At 44.6% G+C, this 24,716-nt stretch overlaps 1 protein-coding gene across 3 annotated transcripts in view; it reads right to left on the bottom strand.

Annotated features, from left to right (window-relative positions):
* LOC135917936 (protein FAM204A-like) overlaps positions 1-24,716 on the bottom strand; it is a 124,386-nt gene that overhangs the window by 13,498 nt on the left and 86,172 nt on the right. For 2 of the 3 annotated variants that reach the window (XM_065451576.2, XM_070538262.1), the window contains exons 4-5: positions 8,176-8,265; positions 5,816-5,922 (exon numbers count right to left, since the gene is read on the bottom strand). In XM_065451576.2, the coding sequence (XP_065307648.2) occupies positions 5,816-5,922; positions 8,176-8,265 (197 nt within the window). The remainder of the gene's footprint in view (positions 1-5,815; positions 5,923-8,175; positions 8,266-24,716) is intronic. The other variant, XM_070538261.1, reaches the window with a different exon arrangement.

Consider the following 24,716-nt stretch of genomic DNA (forward strand, 5'->3'; position numbering starts at 1 on the left):
GCAGGCTAGCAGTGACGATGGCATCCTCAAACTCGCTCAAGCTACGAGCCAGCTTTTCCGCCAGCACTCTCTTCTCGGCAAACACCCGCATGAAGGTGATGTAACGCACAGCATCTGCCACTGTCAGACTTGAAACGCCTGCGCTGTTGCTTTCCATGTCGTCCTCATTACTGCTGTTAGGCAACACTTCAGCAGCAACAGAAGCAATGATGGCAAAAAGTCTAACCTCATAGCCGATGCATTTTCCTTGTGGCAGCAGCATTGCCAACCAATTTCTCCTTCGCGTTCCAAATGCCATACACCGCAGTCAACGATAGATCCCTCATGCGTGCCAGCACCGACTTCGTGCCATGTTTGACAGCACAAACGATGTCCAATTTTTTTTCTATGCTGAGCACCCAGTTTGTGTCCTAGCTTGCATGACACCACAATGCTACGACTCTAGCACGGCTTCGAAATGATGCTGATGTTGACGTGGCTTCACCCTTCGTATCGCCCTCTGCATTTGCGCTTGGAAGCCATTCTGATCTCTGAGGCTCGTTGTTTTTCCGGGCCAACACACTGCCGTGATTTCGCAACGAAAAACGGAAACACTATATGTTAAGCGATATGTATGCAATAAGCTGGTATGGTTTATGCAGATACAAAATGCATTATGTTCAATGGCCACTGAGTTGGGGATTTGACTTTACTACTTTCAAAACGAAACTACTCTTTAAGCGGGTATGGTTTAAAAAGGTTTTACTGTACAATGAAGAATGTGGAGAACCAGCACCCATGCTGTCTGTTTTCCCAAGCCTCCTCGAGAGGAGGCTATGCCTTTACTTTTATTCTGTTCCGGTGTATAAGCGAACAGGTCCCGTACGTCTGCTAGCCACAGTGTTTGACTGTTAGCTGCTTTGTTGAAAAGGAAAGTATACAATCAGTGCATTTTACCGGTGCGGACATACGGCGCAGAGACTTGGTGGCTGACAAAGAAGCTTGACAACAAGTTAAGGACCGCGCAAAGAGCGATGGAACGAAGAATGCTAGGCATAACTTTAAGAGACAGAAAGAGAGCCGTTTGAATCCAAGAGCAAACAGGTATAGACGATATTCTAATAGACATTAAGAGAAAAAAATGGTGCTGGGCCAGTGATGTAATGCACAGACTAGATAACTGTTGGAGCATTAGGGTGAGAGAATGGGTACCAAGAGAAGGGAAGCGCAGGAGAGGACAGCAGAAGACTAGATGGTGTGACACAATTAGGAAATTTGTGGGTGCTAGTTGGAATTGGTTGGCGCAGGGCAGGGGTGATTGGAGATCGCAGGGAGAGACCTTCGTCCTGCAGTGGACATGAATAGATGGTGATGAGCCGCTTCATGCACTGTGACAACGCCGTTGCACACCTGCGATTTTATTTTGATTTGGAGTATTCTCTGAGTTTAGCTAGTTTTCTCTATCTGGTTGTCTACGTTCAACAGGGCCTCGATGCGTTCTGCCTCCGCTCGAAGAAGAGTGCACTTGGGTGGCCAAGCTAAAGGTGCAGTATAGTCCAGCTTAACGCGGACGCGATTTACATGTGACACAGTTACCCTATATCGGCGTGAATTCAACGCTGTACAGTCTAGTGTGGCTGGTGCGGGAATAGAACATGTCCTATCACACACCGGAGCAGCTGGATCATGCACTAGCTTGGCTGACCAGCAGCATGCTGTTTGGGTTCAGCGAAGCAAGCGTGTTGCGTTTGCGCCTTCGACAAAGAAAAAAGCACTCGCTCGCAGCGCACTTGTCCGTTAGCGCTGCGGCAACAACTGATCGCCATGCTGCTGCAAGTCATGTTTCAAATTTTTTTCAAATTTTCAAAAATCAGTTTATTCAAACAACTAATAAGAAATACGAGTGAATCATCTGGGCCCTTAGCCTTCTCGGCTAGACTTGGGCCCATGCAGGAAGTGCGAAAAAAGAATTATAGCGAGACAACTCAGTATTTTACACAGGATTCATGTAACAGCAGTTATACGACAGTTATACACAAAGGCAGGCGAAATGCTCAAGAAATTATACAATAGTTCGGAGGACAACATAAAAAAAAGAATTAAAAAAAATAAAAGGTTAGAGCGAAGGGTAAAATTTTAGCAATTTTAGTGTCTACAGCATGGTGCATCCAACTTCACCGGCCGCTGCCTGGCATGCTGGAAGCGCCGGACTAGTAGACCTTCATGCAAGCAAAAACACTGTTCTGATGTGGGCTCCATAGACCGATCTGTCAACTACTGCCATCTGTAGTAAAGGATAATAAGTAGCTGAGACTTGGCATGGCCCGCCTAGAGGGGCTCAGCAGGGCTCAGTGCTAAGTGTGCGCAAACTCGCGGCCAGACAGGCCAGACTGCGGCCGTGCTAAAGCTTTGCCTATTTCACTCTGGCAGCATTGCATTCCTGCGTGGCTTGCCACCGCATCTACACCATGGCCGCCACATCGAATTTTCCTTCGTGACAAATGCAGCTGCTTGTTTCTGGCACTGTGTCAGAAAGGATTTAGTTTGTTTACTTCAGCGCGTCCGATGTAGAGATGCACGAAATATTTTGCAGATGATGCACTGCCGGAAATGATCGTTCGATAATAATGCCTTTGAACGTTACTGTCGGTTTTCGTGTGCTGTCATGGCATATAGTAGTTATAGTCAAGCCGAGGAAGCGCTTGCCAAGCAGAACTTGATGGGTGAGTGACAGTGCTGTTGAAATGTAGCTTATGCAGCTTTGTCAACTGCAGTTTACAGGCTTTATGCGCGTTGGCTAGTACGCCTTGCACTTGCCTGCTGTGCCGTGGTCCACGCTTTTGCTCTGAAAGCTGAAACAGGAAAGGCGTGTTCGGCCTTCGTCTATTCAGCACTGTGCACTGCACAGCCGTTCTTGCAACAACTCAAATTACGAGTGCAGTAGGGAGAACGCATACCGACAGAGATGCCTGTCAACTCACAAATTATAAACGAGCAATGCGCCTGGCTGCCTAGATGCAACATGGTGCAACAAAGAGATCAACACTTCCGTACAGCTCTTCAATATTTGCCATACGTGTATTGCTACCACTTTGCCGCCAGGTGCACGTGCTGTCTGCATAGGCACTATTTAATAGCTGCTAATAACAAAATTAGGCAATTACCAGCGTTACGGCTTTGCCAAAATTACTTTTGATAGTTTACGGTCGGCATTTATAGTCAATTTAGCCCAAGTTAAATTTCGCTGCAGTTGGCCTTTAATGCATACTCTCTGTCACTGCTGAGCACCACATCTCAAAAAAAAAAAAGCCGAACAACAAACAACCCTCCACTTTGTCATTTCTCGTGATCAGTTGAGAAAAAAAGAAAAGGCAAAACAACACACATGCATTTTCACTCGTTCTTGGTCTACTGGGTCGTTTTGGGTCCGCTCTCCCAGCGGAGTGTGCAAGTGTGCTTCTTTGCTTCTGTTGCGATGATTGCTCGGTCAGCTTCTTGTGGTCAACCACACATTCCTCACTCTGCCTCCATAATTTCACTTTAGACCATTGAAGGCATTCTGAGCACCTGCTCGAACTGGTCCCAGTCTTCTTGACTTCGACGACATCTGGCACCCGCCCAGAGAAGGCTCTCATTGACCAGGTACCAGCAGACACTGTTATCGATCATTCATGCCACTCACCATCTTTTGTTTTCATATAAACACTCTGCGCGAGTGCTCTCTGTGCTTGCTGACCAGACTCTTAGGATGTCAAGTGTTATGGTGCCCACATTTTAATGTGATAGCATTAAAGGCCCTGTGTCACAAAAAATTCGATGTCGGTGTCAGACTTCGCTTTGTGAAAAAGTGTTATGTACCACAACCACCTAGGCCCTCCGCATGGCGCAGATGCGGTACTGAACTAACTGAACTCCTCAAAGTGCAATACGGCAGAAAAATTGTAAAATGCAACTAAACACAACCTACAAACATGACAGTGTCGGAGTTTAATTTGAATATACCAGAAAGCATAATTCTGTTATGCGGAAACTCGAACACAAACCCCTTTTTCGAGCGACGTGGCCCGCTCGGTTCCTTGCAACCAGACCATCGCACTCAGCTCTGCGCATCTGAAAGAATTGCCGGGAAGCGTGACAAGCAGTCAGGGATCTTCGAAATGTATCGTGTTCCACTCCTGAAGGTAAAGAGTCCTGCAAATTTTTATTTTTCCAATTGGTACTTTTTCTGTTAAATTTGTGCTTCAGGTAGTTCTACACACCTTTTCATTTACTTTTTGTTGGTTTTACGCCCATTATTGCTTTAAGTAGGTGCGGGCTTGACCCCACATGCTTTTATTTTGGTTTTACGAATACAGGGTGGCAAAGAGTTTGGAGTGAGGCAGTGCAGTGCAAAAGGTCAGCGGCTGCTGCGTCGTCATCGGGAGATTATGGTTCGTTGATGATTTGTTTACAGCACAGCTGATAACAGGTTGTACCTTCTGGATTTTGTACTTTTCTAGTTGAAGCGACACAGAAAAGATAACTTCTTGGGTCATGGCACACTGAGTCGACACTTCCTGAACAAGTTTTTCCTGCCTGCACACTAGAATATGAAGTCACAGCTCACCAGCCAGCAACGTGCAGCTGCCTTACATTTGCTGGTTTTGCCGCAGTGGAAGCACGCAGTCTTTGAAGACACGTCTGCCTGTAGTTGTGCGTCATTTTTCTTAATCTGTAGCCGAAGAGGACAATGTAGAAAGGCCAAACAAATGTTGTGTGTCGAGATGTTACGGCAATTATGACAGAGGAAAAGAAGTGCCAGTGTGTTCTTCTTCGAAGGAAGAAAACATGCGGCACAAGTGGATACTTGTGATTCAAGGAGGCATTTCGTGCCGACTTACGTACACGAAAGTATAACTCTTTACAGCTCTTTATGAATTCATACTTCATTGGTTATGTGAGCTTTGCTTTCATAACTTACAAGCAAGCTTACAAACACATGGCCTGAGGGGTTTTCTCATGCCATGTTTCTCAATTGTGAAAGAGACCAAAGAGGAAAGCCATTACTTGACGGCTGGACCACAACATCGGCCACGTTTTTGGTACAACAATGCTGCCAATGCTGTCAATAAACACATGGAACAAAACAGGTACAAACTTTTTTAGAATGCCTTACATACTGAGGCAATGCAGAACAAAACACTTGAAAGGATGTGAGGAAGATGTTGCAAAATTGAGAAAGAACGTAATTTTACAGGTGACAGAAATGTTACCAGATTAGCTATGGTTGCTGTAATAGCATCGCTTATAATAAATGCTGAAATGTTATAAAAAAATGCTATTAAAGAAATGATTCATCTCTCTTTACCACGGCTGTGTATGTCATGCAGAAGTATCCACACGTAGGCAAGCAGAATAGGCTGACAGCCGCACACCTTCAGCAATATTTTTAAATATTTTTCATCAATGCTTGTCTGCACTCAACTCGCATTCCCAGCCACTTTGGTACTCGGGCCCACTCAATGGCATTCACCCACACCAGCCGGTGGTCACTCACATTCATACCTGTGTCCACTTAAACTCACCGTCACTGACTTTCCTTCGTACTCACATTAACTGGCAGTCAGTGCTCTTTATACACACGTCTGCTCACACTCATGGGCACTCACTTGCATTCATACCTACGTCCACTCACACCCTTCGTCATGCTCTATCTCACACCGGTGAAATCCATGTGGAGCCAGTATGAGCCATTGTATAGATGAGAGTGAGTACCTCTAGTATCCAGTGAGCACATCAGGCTGCGACAAATGGACAGCACCTTTCACACACAAAAGGCACAAGCTACAGTGCTCACCCCCAAGGTAACTTGGTCTGCCTCTTGACATAGTCTCTCCTCCTTTTGGCCTCTTGCTCCTCTGCACACCGCTTGGCAGCAAATGCGTCTGCAATCTTCACAGCAAACTGTTGGGGGAGGGAGCAGGGGCAAACGTTAGCACCAAGACAGCTTCTAAGAAGAGCTGTATCAATGGTGATAAACTTGTGCTTATCCTGAATATCAGATATAATGGAGCTATTTATTTTGAGTCAGATGCAAAGTTATCGTAATAATTTTTTACTGTACAAGGTTACTGTAATTCGCTCAAAAAAGAACTCAAGCTGAACCGCTCACACGACTGTCAATGTTACTGTGATTAGCACTGAAGCAATGTAGAGACACATTGCATTGCCATCACCAAAACCATGCCACGCATGAGACGTGCGCTGCAACTGGGCTCCTGTCTTGCCTCGGGACATGCTGCGCAATCTAGTGGTGCACATGCACCAAGCCCGAGACTGCATGGCCTCCAAGATAGCATGCCAACACATCCCTTGCTGCCCCATAGGCACTCGCAGCACCGCACTAAAGCATTGCGAGTGAAGCTAAAGCGATGTGCCTAAAAGGAATCCATGCAATGCGGGTTGAAATCTGCCCAGGGCAGGCAAAATATTTAAGGATTTATAAAAGAGTGGTGTAAAGAGGCTAGATAGATAGACTCAAAGCAGCTGATATAGGCTAAGAATGCTAATTGCATTAAAAGACCAGATTTAGGTATTCCCAACAAACAAGCTGGGCACACACATCAGGTAAGGCACCTACATACACTTCAATACAGCTAAAAATTGGGAATTGGAAGGCACACTGCTGCTAGTTGAACGAGCAAAAATTTCACTTAGCATCCATTGTACAGCTGCAAAGGCAGCACTCACAGCAAAGTACTCATACGAAAGCAAAAGTATTCTAGCCAATCTCCCTGCTTTCCTTGAATCATTCTGCTTTGCTGGAACCATTCTGCATTCAGTGCACAGTGACCTCTTAGCTCCTTTCGTCATGGTTCGTGACAACCTTTCGAATCAAGTGGCAGACAACTTCAGCAATATCTTTGGACAATTTAGCGTCTTTGTTACACACAACACTGCTTTCTGGATCATACACAGCACAACATAGTATGTGCACAATCTAAGGAAATAAAATGCTAGCTTTAATGCATGCTACAGCTGTGAGTTCTCACAGCTCTCTGTGAGTATACTGAAAAAAAAAAAAACATAGTGTGTATGTGCACACACACACACACAGTGGTGCAATTCAGTCTGATTTGAAAACTGAGCAGCACATTGTAAGGGTGCTAATTATTAAACTTGGAAACAAATACACACACCATAATACCCATATAAAAACAAATATGAAGTTTGTGCAATTAACAATTGCAAGCCCACATAAAAAATTGTGCCCACATAAATTATGATTAAGAACAGCCCAATGAACTTGTATGGTACATTTTTGTTTGCAAACTGTGCATATTGGTTTCAGTTGGTCAAGTTTTGACACAGGCTCACAAGGTCTCCTCGTAACTTCTAGCTAAACCAGAAAAAGGACCTGTGACAAGCATGTGTCCAGAAGTTTCTATATAAACAGTTGTCTATACATATGACAAGTATTCTGACCATCTGAATTCTGTGTGAGGCAGGAAGTTACTGGTGATTACTTTCATTTGTTTTTGGTGTGGCATTTTAGCATAGAAAAGAAGCTACTTTCAGTGTTATGAATTAGAAGAAGAGGAACTGAGGGGCCCAGTTTGATAAGTCACAAACATATGAAGCCAACAGATAATGAAGCCAAGAAGAGCATAAAGGAAATCAACTGTGTTTTAATTGCATTTAATACACAATTTAATTGGTAGGATAGTTTATTTTTATCAACAGGCCTTTTGTTAAGGCCAGATAACGGTGGAAACTGTCGCAATACTGTAAGCCTTGGCTGTTCCTATGAGATAAAGCACATTATGTGGGGCATGATCTGAAAACAATAGCTGAAGTGAGAATGCTACCACAATCAATCAATCAATCAATCAATCAATCAATCAATCAATCAATCAATCAATCAATCAATATAGTGTTGCAAGTAGCACATTTGTGTGTGGGTATGTGCCATTTTTCTTTCAGTGTCCCAGTTTGTGCTTTCTTTCATTTTATTGGAAGATAAAAGATATCGGATACAGGAATCGTGGCACAAAATAGAAAGGGCATCTCATGCTTAAGCCTACCTTAGGGTTCAAAGAATGCGGCCATATTTTAAAGGGCTGAACATTAAGTAGGCTTTTACAAGCAGTATTGAATATTGATGACAGATTAACAAAGGTGAACCTCGATGCTGCCCTCTTCCCAACAATATCTCACCTGCCTGTTGGCCAAGTGGTCGCTCAACATCTCTGCCTTGTTAAAGTCTCCATCGGCAATGGCAGCCTCCACCAGGGTTTCAACTTCTGTCTGAAAGTGAGGAAAGCACTAATCAAGCGCTAGAGTAGCAGCAGCTCGTGCCTCTTGTGCCATAGAGCAGCGGCTGTGAGTCCCAGACGGTTTCTTTGCTCTTCCCTGAATTTTAGTCCTTTGAAAACCTCTTGCACTAGAAAGCGCGTGTGTGCCACTGAATACACAATAAACCACCATTGGCAAATTTGTCTGCATGGTAGACAAGGCCATGTCCATCGGTGAAAATAACACAACACCGGCCAAGTACATAGCAGGCTACATAGCAAGGGAGGGAGAGTGGGATTTCGTACCAACAAAGGATCACAGGATGACTGCCGACGTTAATACGATTAGCATTGAAACAATGCACCAGCCCACTACACTAGAGACATCACTGAACCACATGACACATACAGCCAGCCAGGCTGCTCTCTTGCACTTCCCTCTGGACACAATGCGCCACACAGCAGCTGCGCCCGAAGTCCGCGCATGGTACATGCATGAATATGTCTATCGGAGACTTGTCAGCGTGAAAAACTACAAAAGGGAGATCCACATAACCTAAGAGCTGACTATCAGCTGAAGGTCTATTCCGAAGAACCACTGAGGCATATGGCAAACAAGAAAAAGACCAAAGCTATCCTTTCTAAATGACATGGGATAGCAATCAGTGCATGCTTTATTTTAAAATTTTAGAGCGCAGATTTTAGGCGCCCATTCCTGCAGCGAGCGTCGGCGTTGTCCCTCATAACTGAGATAACGAACGCAGCAAAAGATGAAAGCAAATGCAAGTCGCAGCGGGAGATGAAAGACTGCAATACCGAAGAGAGCATGAGGAGGAAGCAGAGAAGGAGGATATGGCAAAAGTGCGAGAAGAAAAGCGCTGCGTAAGATGGGCTTTGAAACAACGATGGCTACGAGATGGCACCAGAGTAGCACACGTCGAGTGTATGGAAACAAAGCGCTGCAAGAGTGGAGGTCTGTCTGCGGCAGCTGCTGTGAATCGCACCCACCCACTGCCTCTTACGATCTCCCAATTAGTGAGGCAGTCACGCCACACATTGCTCCATTTGCAACATGCTGCATGAGATGGATTGTCCGCGCCAGCCAATATATCACAAAATTAAAACACGTTGCCAATACTTCTTATCGTGATTTTTCCTCTGTAATGCCCTCCCACTGAAAATAACTTTTGTGCATCCTGTCATGTAACTTTTTCTTCACAATAAACATTTAGTTGATAGCCAGCGCTTGTGTCATGTGGTCGTCCCTCTAGTCATTGTGTAGTTTTTTGCCCTGAAAAGTCTATGATGAACACCAACCAAGTTGCTCATTTCACCCTACTTCTAAGCTTAGTGTGAATTCAGACAAGAGTGTCTGAATACGTATGACGTTTGTTCGATTCCAGTTAGCAGCAGAGAAATGTCAAAGAACTATTGAAGAGCGATGCCTGCCCACTGGCCCAAGCTGGCATGACAGAAGTCAACTGAAGAGTGCATTCGTGGCCCAGCTTGCTGTTGTGCTTGAGTGGCCACACAAACTCAATGCCACCCAGCAGCAGATACATCATAAAGGTCACCCAAGTTCTCAAAGAATGCTAATCGCATCAGAAACAATTCGATCGATAGGGATTAATGTGCCTGCGCCATTGACCACTGTTGTACATATACGCTGGCATAGGCAGAATGTTTTCATTTTTCCGGAGGGGGCTGGGGCCCGACCTGCTTTCCGAATCCCACACACATGTATATATATATATATATATATATATATATATATATATATATATATTGACACGTGAACTCGTTCATTTTTTACAGGTGAGCGCTTTTACCATCTAAGAAATGTTATTGCTCAGCGCCGGACGCGTCTACATGTATCGGAAGTTTCTAGAATGTTATCGATGCTTCAATCCGCTGTCTGTTCTTGCCGAACCTTGTGTAATCTGATTGCATGTGTGCACGACGCGAATGGCGTAGAACTTTGTGGAAGGCACGAGGGTCCCAGCGATTACTCTGGAACATTCGACGAGTGATATATAAAAGCCGAAGCGCTTGACCCGCTGATCAGATTTTCGCCAAACGCCGACTGTGTTTGCCATTTTCGTCGAGCATTGTCGAGCACTGTTTTTCTGGGCACAGGTTCGCCCAATAAAGTTAGTTTCGCCATTCACAGTTTTCTTGCTGCGTCCTCAACCGTCACTACCACGTGACAATATGTATATTTCATGCCCTTAAAGGAACTTCATTTCATTTCATTTCATTTATTCAACCTTAAGGGCCCGAAGGCATTACATAAGGGGGGCATGCATCAAAGTCGAACAGCTTCATAAGAAAGTTACATAATAAAGTGCACATTAGTTGTAATAGGTACATAAAAAGAAAATTTCAAAAAGAAGAAGACGGAACATATACACAATAACAACAAGGCAATAAATAAATAGATGTGGTATTCATGTGGTTATGTTGGCATTGTCAAAATCGTTTAGTTTTTCGCGAAATGTTTTGCGGTCACTGCATGAAACAATGTCATCCGGGAGTGTGTTCCAAAGTGTTATGGCATGGGGGAAGAGTGAGCTGCTCATCGCCGCCGTCCGGCACTTTATCGCCGCCAAGGGGCGAGTATGAGATAAACGGGATGATGTTCTGAACGGGCATTTTAAGAGGGCGTGTCCTGAATGGGTGAAGTAAAAGAAAGTGTGAAGAAGGCAAAGACGAGAAGTTACGCGCCGTGAAGCAAGCAATGGGAGAGACAAAGTTTGTTTTAAGGTGGTTACGCTGATATGTCTTGAATATTGTGACGTAATGAAGCGAGCAGCGCGGTTTTGTATGGCTTCTAAGTCATCGGCAAGATAAGCTTGTGAGGGATGCCAGATAGATGATGCGTACTCAAGTTTGGGTCGCGGATACGTTAAATATGCTAGTTTTTTTATTTCAGACGATGCAGATCTTAAGTTATGTCGTAAATACCCTAGTGTGCATGAAGCTTCGCAGCGAATTGTTTGGATATGTTTCACCCATGAAAGTGATGGCGTCATATGAACTCCTAGATATTTGTAAGTACACGTGTGATCAATAGGAACAGAGTTAATGCAATAAGTGCGGTGTACGGTGGTGTGTTTGCGCGTGAAAGATATTACCTTGCATTTAGTGAGGTTAAGAGGCATGTGTCATTTTTCGCACCAAGAAGCGATAGTATCAAGGTCGTGTTGTAGGGCGATTGTGTCGTTAGATGTATGAAGGGGGTTATAAAGAACGCAATCGTCTGCAAAAAGCCGCAGCTTCGTTGATATGTTAGCGGGAAGGTCATTTATGTAAATCCAAAACAATAGAGGAGATAAACCTGCGCCTTGGGGAACCCCGGAAGTTACACTGGTAAGGGTTGACTGAAAATTGTTAGCATACCTAAACTGAACGCGTCCTGTTAAAAAATTTTCAATCCATTTGATAATCTCGGGGCGGATACCGAGAGAGGATAATTTTGCAAGGAGATGGTTGTGAGACACACGGTCAAAGGCCTTAGAAAAATCTAGATAAATTGCATCTATTTGAAGGTGATCGTCCATGTGTAGTAGTAGGTCGTGGGTAAATTCGGCAAGTTGAGTTTAGCAAGACACACATTTACGAAAACCGTGTTGTAAAGGGTAAAAAAAATTGATTGATTCTAGGTAATCCATTAGGTTAGATGCTATAATGTGCTCAAGGAGCTTAGATGGGACACTGGTTAGAGAGATCGGACGGTAATTAGTAGGGTTATCGCGCCTTCCTGCTTTAAAAATGGGAATTACCTTCGCTTTTTTTCAATCATCCGCTGAAACCACTTTATGTGACCTTGAAGAATTATTCACCGAAGTGATGGCCCTATATGAGCATTTACAAGACCTAATAGTAGGAGACAGTTCAATTTCACAGCCTGAGTCCTCTCGCACCAGGAAGAATCTGGCGTCTCTTGGTGGTAGAAGAAGAAGAAGAAGAAGAAGATTTATTTTATTCACTCAAGAAAATAAAATCACAGTAACAAGATATACAGAAGGAGGTCCCAAAGCGCAAGGCTGTAAGGGGACCTCCTGTTCTAACTAGAAAGATCAAAACAAATTAGGTTACAGCAAACGCAGCAAAGTATTAAAGTTGTCTACAAATAATTACACATGACAGCAAAAGAACCGAAACATATAGTACAAAAAATGGCGTTATGAACAAATAAAAGTAACAAAACAATTCAGGTTAATGCAAATACAGCAAAGAGGTAGAATTGTTAACATCTATTAATGCATGAAAACAAATCAACTGAAAACATGGCATAACACTGTACAAAATTTCATCATGTACTGATTTAAAAAACAAAACAAAACACGGGAAGTGAAATGTAGCCTATGAGACAGTGTTCTAACAATAACTGACACAAGGAAACAAGTGGACAGATATGATGAAATGTTGGTGAAATGGTGAAATGTGAAATGTTAAAGAGATATAATGGTTTACCCATTATGAAGCAAACAGAACATGTGAAATTACATTATAGCATTCACAAGTTAAGTAAATATGAGAATAAATGCTTTTTAAAGCTGCCTATACTGGGAGACAGCTTTATGTCCGTTGGAATACAGTTCCAGTAAGACATCGCTGTGAACGAAGAAGTGAATTTGCCAAAATTAGTTCTGATTTTGGGTAATAAGAAGTTGTTAGCTAATGCAAATCGAGTATTATTATGATTAGCAAGTTGTTCAGTGTTAAAGATTATTTGGGGAATGTTTGAGTGAAGGGAATTATAGACAAGGATTGCCATGTTTAACTGAAATAGTTTATGAATTGTGAGAATGCGATGCTCTTGCAAAAGAGCAGATGCACTACATCGAGGTGACTGGAAAGTAATAATGCGGATGGCCTGGTTCTGGACGTATTGTAAAGGAACAAGATGAGAGCTATATGTGTTGCCCCAAGTCGCAATGCAGTAAGTGAAGTGACTGTGTATAAATGCATGATAAAGAGATAGCAAGGTTGGTAGTCTAAAGTATGGACGTGCTTTTATAAGAATCCGGATACCGTATCCAATTTTTTGCTTTAGATGTGAAATATGGGTAGTGTACTTTAAGTTGGAATCGAGGACAACCCCCAAAAAACGACAATGACTAGAAGGTTTGATGGGGTAACTATCGATAGTTATGGTTGGAATATTTATTATTTTCTTTTGAGTGGGATGAAATAGCATGAAGACTGTTTTACTAGGGTTAATTTCTAAAGAGTTGCAACTACACCAGCGAATAATGTTTTCCAAATCGGTATTGAGCTTAGAAGTTAGGCCATTAATATAGGTGTCAGCAGTTAGAATCGTAGTGTCGTCCGCATAGAGATAAGGTTCACAATGCGAAAGATGGGCAGTTAAGTCATTAATGTAGATAGTGAAGAGCAATGGGCCTAGTATAGACCCCTGAGGAACTCCCCTATCAATTAATTTGAAGTTAGAAAGATGATTAGAAATACTAACAGCCTGTTGTCTATTAGTTAAATAATCGCGAACAAAAGCCAGCGCCGGTCCTACAACGCCGATTGCGTTTAATTTAGTAATTAAAATATTATGGAGAATTGAGTCAAACGCTTTGGTGAGGTCAATAAACACTGCTCCTGCATATTTACCTTCGTCAATGTGGTGCTTAATTCGATCAGTGAAAGAAAGAAGTGCAAGATTAGTAGAGTAACCTGCACGAAAACCAAACTGCGTGGTGCAGAGAATGTCAAATTTTGTTAGATACTTAGTTAGACGCTTTTCAAAACATTTCTCTATAATTTTGCTGAACACGGATAATATAGCAATAGGGCGATAGTTAGAAATCAACCCTCTATCACCTTTTTTAAATACAGGTATTATTTTGGCTTTCTTAAGTTTAGATGGAAATACACCGCATTTAAATAAAAGGTTAATTACATGAGAATGAGAATTACATGAGAATTACATGAGGTGTAATCTTCCTTCATGTAATTGTCGCATACTTTGCTATCACTAATGCTACTTCGCTTTTCCGGCAAACATGCAGCCTCTCTTTTCTCTTTTTCTGTGAGTTCGAGTACAAGCACTGCTGTGCATGACTGCTGTTGATTCTAATTTCAAGTGAATCCAGCTTGGCCGCATTTCAATTACTGAGGATACTTTCTTTAAGAAACCACTGTTTTGTTTATTGAAGCACAAAAGTAACTAAAACACCAATGCATTTCGATGGACACTTCGAAAATCAATATCTCGGAACTGGTGCTGTCCAGAGAATTTGTTCCAAGTGGATACAGCATGCGAACTCAGTGGCTATAATTCATAGTAAAAAATATGGCGTAAAATTATTAGTTACAAAGTTAATTAGCAGAATTATATTTATTCAATTGATTATTTTTATTTAATGTAGATGTAATAGCCTCCTCATCGAGTAATTTAGATCAAGGCACGCTTGATTAAGAAAAATGGGGGCCCTGGGCTAATGCGCATGCAGGCCCCCTTTCCCAATACTGCCCCCCCGCCCCTGTCGCCTGCTACGCTACTGGAAATATGCCATGTTTCATTTTAATTCCACCAAACTAAAAAGAACGAAGTGCGATCAACGGGATTATTATTATTATTATTATTATTATTATTATTATTATTATTATTATTATTAGGAAAACAACACAACTGGCTTGAAACGCGTGCTGTAGTAAATACCAACACATATGTTCACTTTGTGATTAATCTCCATTCTGTTTTCAGCAAAAGCTGGGCTTTAAGGAAAAGTTTAGTGCACTCAAGACGAACAAGAATGTAGAAAAGACAACACAGCCCAGATGTCAATCCTTCTGCAGCTAGGCTTTGTTTACATCACTAAGTTTAATCCCGTGAGGAGACGCATGACTGTATCCAAATTATTCTTTATTAAAATTCAAGCTATACACGTTAATTAAAGTTCAAGCTCATTCAAATTATGCATGTTACTCTATAAATATGCAATAGATATATATGATACTTAAGGCAATAAAACGTCACAGAAATGCACTAGAATACAGATGAAAATTACCAACTGTAATTGCAAAACATTATTTGAAAATATTTTCGTTAAAGGTAAGACAAGCAAGGATGACACCAAATAGACGTGGCACTATCAAAAACAACAAAAATACAGTTCTTTATAAGCATGCTAAATATCACAAGAACAAACAAGAGAAGAACAACGATTTGCATATCTTGAATTACACTGCTCAGCGTTTCATTGGCAACACGAAGGCTGGGAGGCGACACAACGAACTTATTGGAACTATTCATGTATAGCGCAAACAGTCCTCTTTTAAAATGGCATCTTTCGTGCCTTCGCTTTGGCGAAATCGAAGGATAGATCGCAGAGGAGGTCACTTTCAATGGACATGATAGCAAGCGAGTTCACTTGTCGTCAAGGAGGCTCAAATGAAGGCGATTTTTTATCAGCAACAACTTGGAAAGCGATTGTTCGGCCTCACAGTTTGCCACGGGTGTGCTTAAGTACATTCGCAAAACAATAGAAAGGTTCAAAAACACATCAATAAGCTTTCTTAAGTGCAGCAACTTCATTATTCCCGGGGGACTCGTGTCCTGGCACACGTTTTGTGAGTTGTGCAAAAAGTTCGCAAACTGAACAATTTCAGTGGAAAATGCTGGCTCCAAATCATTTTTGTAGGTTTTCAACAACTTCTCAGCCTGCTGTGCCAGAGAGGCCTCGCTCCCAACTTTTGTCAGCAATTTTAAGAATCCGAACGTATCACAGAGTTCAGTGTAGGCAGCCTTTCGCACTCACAAAGCAGAGCCTAGACTGTCAAGTGCAACATTGTAGGTCTCTACGATAAACTTTTTTCTACCTTGTAGCACACTATCGCTTTTTCCGTCCAGGTGCTTACTCAAAACAATGCGTTTGCCCTCATCCTGATAACATTGATTGGTAGCTTAGTGTGCGTGCTCTCTTTTCAAAGGTATCAAAGAGAGGTCACAAAGAATTAACAAAGCCTTCTAGAGAGCTCAGCAGGTCTACAGCAGTAGAAATGTCCAGGCCTCGTTTCTGGAGTGCTATGCTCGTTCTGTCAAAGCGCTCCAAGATTTCACTCTGAAAAATGGCCGTGAATGCAGTCTCTAGTTTTGTCATTTTCTTGAAGAGAGAGTGCGCTTCATTCTTAGTGTCACCGTTTTCTTCCTCATTCTTTAACATAGCTTCAAGGCAACACAAGACTGCATTGAAATTTTTCAGAATGGCCTTACATGATTCAGCGTGCCTTGACCACCTGGTCTCAGAGAGAGTTCCGCCCATGCTGTCCAAAAGATACCTCCTTCGCTTAAGTGAGGCAGCAAAAACACATACAGTCTCTGAATTACAGTGAAAAATTTGACTGTCTCAAGGCAACTGTTAACGATACACGCGTCAACTAAGTTCAGTGGATGACCAGCACATGGAACATAGACTGCCAATTCGTTCAGGTGTTTGATTTGAGCTTGCAGAGCTTTGTATTTTCCTAACATATTACTCACATTATCACAAGCTTGGCCCCCTACAATCATCAATTGAGATGCCATTGGTCATCAAGAGGGACATCACGGTATCGAAAAGATACAAGCCAGTATGCGATTCAATTGGAACGAATCCAAGAAAGCATTCGCACACTTTCCCATTTAAATAGTATCGTAAAACAACTGACAGCTGATCAACGTGAGTAAGGTCTGGAGTCAAATCAACAATTAAAGGCTAAACCCCATGAGCGCGATTTTGTGCGTGACAGCAACAAGCGATGGCTTCGAGCGACGGATTGGGCCGTCGCTTGAACAGATGGCTCGGTCTTGTCGCGCGATAACTCGGTTCTGCAAACCTAGAATTCGTCGCTCGTCGCCCGGAAGTGCTATGAGTGACTAGCCAATAGCGCGAAGCCGGAACTGGATGTACATAACTCAAGTACTTCCAATTGTCGCAGAGAACGAGCAAACGATTGAATTTTTATATGTGCAAGGATAAGAACCTACTGCAAGACTTCCAAAAATATTTTATGCTGCTTTTTACAGTAAAACACATCACTTAAGTTAATAGAGCATGCGTCACGCTAGTTTTGGCGCCTGTATCGCTGCCCTCATACAGGCAACACTGGGGAGATGTCGCTCAATGTCATCACTCGCATGGGGTACGACTTGTAGGCAACGAGCGAACGCAACAGCCATCTCCATCGTGACACTTGTCGCTGTCGCATGCAAGATCGCTTGCATGGGGTTTATACTCAAAGAGAGGTATTTCGGGCGTTTCACTTCATCAACGAGACATTCCTTGACAGCCTTTGCCATATGCTATATAAATTCATCACAAATGGTTTTTGACAGATACGATGGGTGACCTTTTCCTTTGTTCCCATAGCATTTGATGCGCTCCTGTAGAAAGGGATCAAACTTGGCAATGGCCTGAAGCATTCCCATACAATTGCCATTTCTTGGTGAACCAAAAATCTCCTCACTGCCCCTAAACGCTAGGTTGCGCTCAGCTAGAAGCTTAACTACAATGACTGTGCGCTTCAACACCTCTGTCCAGTAAGCGGTCTCAGTGACAAGATGCTTAACCAGCTCCTTGTCAGTTGTGCTGCTCGAGTTATAGCAGGTGAGCCATGCTGCCACGTAGTTTCGGTGCTCAATGCTATTTTCATGTGCGCAAACCTTTTCCTCTGCTCTTTTCCAATCAGAAAAGCCATGCATGGTGAAAGCACTATGGTTGCTTGAAATTGCACATGAAACTTGCACATGAAACAGTAAATGGAACCTTTTGACTCCAAGTACATTAACCAGTGTTGCTCATACGCCTCCCCACTTACAGCCTTTCGCACGAAAAGATCAGGTGACATATAGCGCTTCTGAGTTTTGTATTGCCTTTGGGAAGATGGAAAATTTTTTGCCTGATTTTGAAAATACAATGGCCCTTTCTCACGGCATACACTTTGAAAACTGTCAGTAATAACGTCCGGCCACTTAGCAGGGTCACTTCAGAGAATCTCACAACGTACTTCTTGCTGCCGGGGTGTCTGTAGTTCTCTGTTGCCGGAATGAAAAGCTGTCTCATTCGTCCTCTCAAGGCACACTTTGTAGGTGGGAACATGATTGTTTGAAGCCAAACTAACAGGAAACAAATGATCCAGTTCTTGGAGTGTTGTTTCATGGCACTCGTCAGTAGAAGAAGGCTCATCAGGGAGGTTTGGCACCTGTTGATCAGCAGTAGTAGAAATCGGGCGTGGCGTACCGGACACCTGGAGTTCTGTGGCAGGGGCCCGGCCAAGTGGAACAGACGTTGCTGACTCAGGAACACGACAGGGCTCGGTTAGCGTTGGTTGGTCAGAAATATGGATGACCGAGGTTGGCACCGTCTTCACAGGATCCAGACAACCAAGATGAGTCAAACCTTGCTTCTTCCCAGGAAACCGTGGTGATGGAGTTGGCAAGCCCTCCAAAGAAACACAGTCGGTACTATTGGGAGTTTGACACGGACTCTGGGTAGAGCGATCACACTGCTCTGCTGAAGCTGCATTCAGTAGGTACTTTGTCATCTTTGGTAGCTTCTTTTCACGCTCTTCTTTTTCGAACTTAGCCTTTCGTTTAGATGCATCACTTTGATGCTTCCAACCGAGCATTTTTGCATGAATGGATGCTAATTGTGCACCGGGCACTTCGTCAGACCGACGCAACCGCAGGTGTCCAATGGTGGCCGTCCCAATGACTGGCGCACGCTGCCTGGATGGTCCGTGGCTGGCCGAGAGTGGTGCGTCCCCCGGGAGCACTTCAGCGGGCGGGCTTATGCAAGCTTAACCGGCGGCTCGGGGCTGAATCGCAGCCCGCGATCAACTTTCTTTCATAGACGAACGCCGCATCTGTCTGTTACTAGCGCCAAAGCCGGCGTTCACATACGTATAGAGTTCCTTGTACAAATTCCCTCCTCCGTACAAACTCACTCCTCCCGTTCCGGTCTCGTCTTCCTATTGGCTAGAAGCAATTGTCTGTTCTGGGGGTTCTCAATTTTTTTTTCGCCCCGTCCACGCTGTGGAGTTCTCCTCCCGTACTCTTGGGACAAAGGAACGACAGCACAGCAGTGCAAACAATCACAAGGGCATTTATTGCACCTTTCATAGATCAATGCCTGCTAGCTGGGTTGCTAACCACAAAACATGCCGATGAGTGCGCAACAAATCTAGGAAGTCCGACTCACCGCGACCGGATAACGAGCGAATATGTTCGCCCCATGCTGGATCCCAATGCCTGGTCGTTTGCATGTACGGTCACGTGAACGGTGGCGCGTTCGAAGGCGGCCAGGCGAGACAGTCTTGCAGAAGCATGAATCGGCGCATGCGCGGCACGGCACGTCCGCACTGCTTGCTGTCTCGAACCCAAGAGGAAGCGCCTTGTCTTTCGGCGCCCAAGTAACCCCGCCTGTCGGCGGCGATAGCAGCGCAACACTCGCGCCCTCTCTCGTACTGCGCCTGAACCACTCCGACCGCCGCAGCGCCAGGCCACGCGGCGAAGCCGGATTACAGGAGACGCACCGTGCGGGAAAACAACATATCAGGGGACGCATGACAGTCGCGCATCCCCACATCCCCCCAACCTTAGATCACTACATATTCCGGCGAAACATGTCACACACTCTAACATCAACGCATGCTTCGCGAACAAGGTAGTACATGCAACATTGGCCGCGCCGAGAAACTGTCCACACGCTGTCCATAACATGCAAGCCGACATTGTCCCTGGGTACACCGCTGGCGTCCGCCGGTCACAGCAGCAGCTTTGCAGACTCGACAGCATGATTCCGGGCCAGGACTCCAGAAACGACGACGCAGTAGTCGGTACGAGCAAGCATCGCTCGCACCGATGCGCTCTGCTGGCAAGAGCCGCCGTAGCTGTCGGTCCGCCGCCGAGGGTTATGAGCTGCATACAGGAGGCCGCCGAAGTCGCTGCGCCGAACTGGCCACAGCATCACCATCGCCCCGGGTGGCTCCATCGTAGTCCGGGGCAGCAGCGCAGACGATGTGCAGGTGACAGCAAGCCAGGGGTGTCTCCAATCACGCTGCGTACACTCAACACACTCGGCAAACACTAAAGTAGTGCAAGGGAGAGGAATTCTGCATACGCATCGCCCAAGTGGTACGATGTTCAACTCGGCTAGCAAAAGAGTGGGCAGCTACTCAGATGCTAAGTTCATGTGAACGAAGCTTGCTTCCTTGAGTCGAACGAGTAATTTCAATTCGTGCGAGGCTAAATAGAATGAGGGAAGCAAATTGCAACGCCTCAACGCCACGGTCCACTAGGTTGTGTCCCTCCACATACAACAGGCAGCTTCGTAAAGCCTCAGGCCTAAAGCGTCGCTACCCTGACAACAACCGGCATCCAAAAACAACACCCAAAATGAGTGCAACACAGGCAGCCGTGAGGAGACGTCAGCTCTGTGAGGTGGTCCTATCCACGCGGTGCACACAGCATCCGAGTTGACGGCGCCCACCGTCCCAGATGGTGTCGGAGTGCCCGGTGCCAGGCCGCAATACCAGTCAGCCAGTAGTGGCACCCATGGCCCGCGGCCACCCGGCTCCCAGAGCCGCGGCTTCATCAGAGTCAAAGAGATAGAAGAAGCTATTTACATAAGAAATTCGGACCACCCACGAGGCTTCTGTACTTACTCGCTTCAGGCTTGCGAATGCTCTGTGGGTGCTAAGCTTCGCTCTCCCAGGATGCAGACCACATGGCTCTCGTACAGATGAATGTCATTAAAAAAAAGCACTTGCGAAAAGGCTTAGCATGGTGACATGTTCAAACACAGTTCAGCCACCATCGCCTCGCTCAAGAAAGCATGCCGCCAACGCTAGCCCTACGCTTCGGTTCAAACAAAGGTCCCGAACGAAGCAAAACTGTTAAAACTATCATCCGATGCCCCAAGAGGTTCACGTTGGGCAGCCAGATGTGGGATTCTCCTCCTGTAATCTTAGGACAAAGGAACGACAACACAGTAGTGCAAGCAATCACAAGGGCATTTATTGCACCTTTCATAGATCAATGCCTGCTAGCCGAGTTGCTATCCACAAAACATGCCGATGGGCGCGCAACAAATCTAGGAAGTCCGACTCACCGCGACCAGGTAGCAAGCGAATATGTTTGCCCCATGCTGGATCCCAATGCCTGGTCGTTCGCGTGTACGGTCACGCGAACTTGGCGCGTTCGAAGGCGGCCACGCGAGACGGTCTCGCAGAAGCATGGATCGGCGCATGCGCGGCACGGCACGTCCGCACTGCTTGCTGTCCCGAACCGAAGAGGAAGCGCGAGATTGCAGGAAAGCCGGATTGCAGGAGACGCGCCGTGCGGGAAAACAACATATCAGGGGACACGTGAGAGTCGTGCAACCCCACAATGCCGAGCACGAGAGTGAAGGGGAGAGGGTGACTCCAAGCGCGGGCGAAGCTTCATGCCCTCCATCGCCTCTGAGTCATCTTTTTCTACTTCTTTCTGGAAAGCTTGGCGGCCAGTCTGACCTACTTTTTTCCGTCGAGCGCGCGCGAGGGTGCACAGCCACTAGGCAGGAGTTAACCCCGGAGACAAGCCTTTGTGTCCAGCTCTCCAACGTCCCCCTTCACTCTTCCACAGCCCTAGCGCAAACAGTGAACATTGCACGTGTGACGTTTTTTTCCCTGCCTAGACTCTGCCATTAGACTCATCATGATCTGCTATCGGACTCATCCTCCGCCGCCCAAATTACCATCACGGTAAAGAAAAGTCCAATGGGAGGCACTGTTGGGTACTGCAGCGCATCCTTTCTATGAGAAGGACAGCGGCGAAACTATTTGAGAGGTGGAGGGTGGCGTGGTGGTGACGAGTGGCAAGGGAGATTGACGTCCACATCCCACATTACATGTTTTAGGGGTTTCCCTCTTGCCCCTCTTCTCCAGACACCACTGGACAGAGGGACTGACAGGAAACCACGAAAACTCTTCCAAGCAAACGCGACTCGCTTCGTAAGAAAGAGGGCCCCGCCGGGATGGCGGGGGATTCCCGTTTTTGCAGCTCGACAAGCTCTCCCCAAATGATCAGGCTAAACGCATGCTGTTACATTAAGCAGGGGGCCCCGTCTGCTCGTTCTGGTTTTCTCGCTTCATACATGTCGCTCGAAGTTCCGTTGCCCATGATTCCATATACTAAGCAGGTTAGAATCAATGGGCCCCCTTCTCCTACTGTCCAAGGTGAGGCCCTGAGCTGCAGCCCCCTTAGCCCACCCCTTAATCCAGCACTGGATCAAGGGTTAGAATTGCGCTAGCTGCCATAGACAATCTTTAAAAAATCTGGCGCAGCTAAAAAAACAAACACCCTGTATTTGTAGCCATCCTCTCGTTTTCATTTGCAGCTCTCAAGGCAAGAATCATGTTTACCTTCTGCTCATTAGAGAAAGACATGGCAACTGGGTCGAAACAAAATGAACCTTTAAACCTTTGCATTGACGTCGATTCGCTTTCAAGGAGGGGAAAAAAAACATCAGCGTATTTTATCTACACTAATATGGGTGTCACACAGCACTCTTATGATCGTGATCAAGCCCAATCCGAATTGAATTTCTTGGTCATGATTGGCTCTTTGGCACAAAACGCGCAAGAGAGCGAAGCGCAGTTAGGAATTTCGATCCGGATCGGTCCCGATCGTGATCAGAAGTGTATGTGTGATACCAGTATAAAACAACAGCAATCCCAGCTTGTTTCCGACTAACGCAAAACGCGACGTGTTACTTCTGCCGGGGCGTGACAGATAAGACACTAGCTCAATCACTATGTTTTCCTTTATTTTGTCCTGGCTAATTGCTCAAGGGAGCTAATTGTTTATTATGTGGGTGGGAGTGCAGTCATGTGGTATTCTTCATATTTTGCAGGGTTTATTTATCAGTCAGAAAAAATTAGTACACAATTAGTACATTGCTGAAAATACCGCAGTTAGATTTCCCTTGGCTGTGCCTACAAATGCCTGCTTGACCTTTGATAATTAGGATGGTACGTCTCAAGTTAGATAATTAATTACAATTACCTAATTAAATATTAGTAGTAAAAAAATTAGTGGCGGCTACTTCACTGTACTGGAAACAGTATGCACTAGGTTTTCTTTGAGTAATGCATTGCTCTCTTTTTTTTTTTAATCTTGGTACATGATAGTTAATTGGGACACCTTGTATATATTTATGACTTCCACATGCAAGTGACAATGTTTCCATCCCTGATAAATGTTGTAAATTATTAGAAATGTTTCTAAGAATCAAGAAGCCTTCAAGAATCATTAGCACTGCTTACTGGAAAGAGAAGCAATAGTGAGACATATCATTCACGTGCATTTCTCACTCCTTTGATAAAACACTCTGCCAAAGGGGGTACTGAAGTCTATAGCTTCTTTTTTTTTTCAGGGTCAAAAAAAGCATGCAAAGCAATTTGAAGCGAGGTGAATATACAGCAACATAACAATTCTCTAGGCATAGGCTATCCATACCTTTAGAAATATGTGTTCACTGGCTACCTCCTTCTCTTTGAAAAATATAATAAAATTTGTTCTGTGTCTATATTTAAGTATATTGTGTATGTGCATGGTATTTACGGTAGAAATTTAAAACAATGTTCAAGTGAGAAAATACAGATGAGGCAGCTGCCGCTAGTGCTTCTAATGCGCTTGTCCTCTTACTGTCAGGATTTGCAGAAATAAAGTGAAACTAAGAGTTAACAGCCATGCACTTCTGCATACTCAGTGATGAAGTAAGCTATTAGCCAAATTAAGTGAGAAGGTCATGGCAAGTCAAAGGAAACCACAATGATGTGGGCAACAAAACTCTGGTAATTACACTTTAGGTGCTTGTGGGGGGGGGGGAGAGGGGGCTGTGCTCCCCCCCCTGCTTCCTGAGCCATTCACTCACTTGTGCAATACAAAGTTACTATACTATGTTTCGTACATAGAAGGCAATGCTATGAGGGCTAGACTTAAATTAAAGTAACAAATTCAATGTAGGTGTCGTCTGCTTCGAAGCCACTCAAGACATGTCAATTCAACTGCAACAGAACAGTGGCACCAGCCTATGGTGAAGATCTTTTTCCTGAAGGCATGAGAGATGGTGCCATCATTGTGTTGCAGCAGAAATGGAAATTATTTTAGTGGCATCAGCTCAAATTTCTTAGCAGTGTCGGTGTTACTGTGATTGTGGACAAAACTGTTAAGTAATGCCCACAAACATGGACATTAAACTAAATTGCCTGCAGAATAGCATCTCTGAGTAAAAATTTCAGTGGAGATCAGTCGGCAGTTTAATAGGAGTAGTCATGTACACGCTAAGCACTCCTGTTTATCCAACACTCGGTACAAGTGAGGAAGGGCATGCCTTTGACTCTAATTTCTCCTTTAACTTCGCCTTTAACTCTAAGCCTAATTTATCTGTTACATTTTTCTTGTCTCAACTTATGTCCACCATG

This window comes from Dermacentor albipictus, chromosome 5, assembly GCF_038994185.2.
Source record: "Dermacentor albipictus isolate Rhodes 1998 colony chromosome 5, USDA_Dalb.pri_finalv2, whole genome shotgun sequence".
Classification (NCBI taxonomy): Eukaryota; Metazoa; Arthropoda; class Arachnida; order Ixodida; family Ixodidae; genus Dermacentor; species Dermacentor albipictus.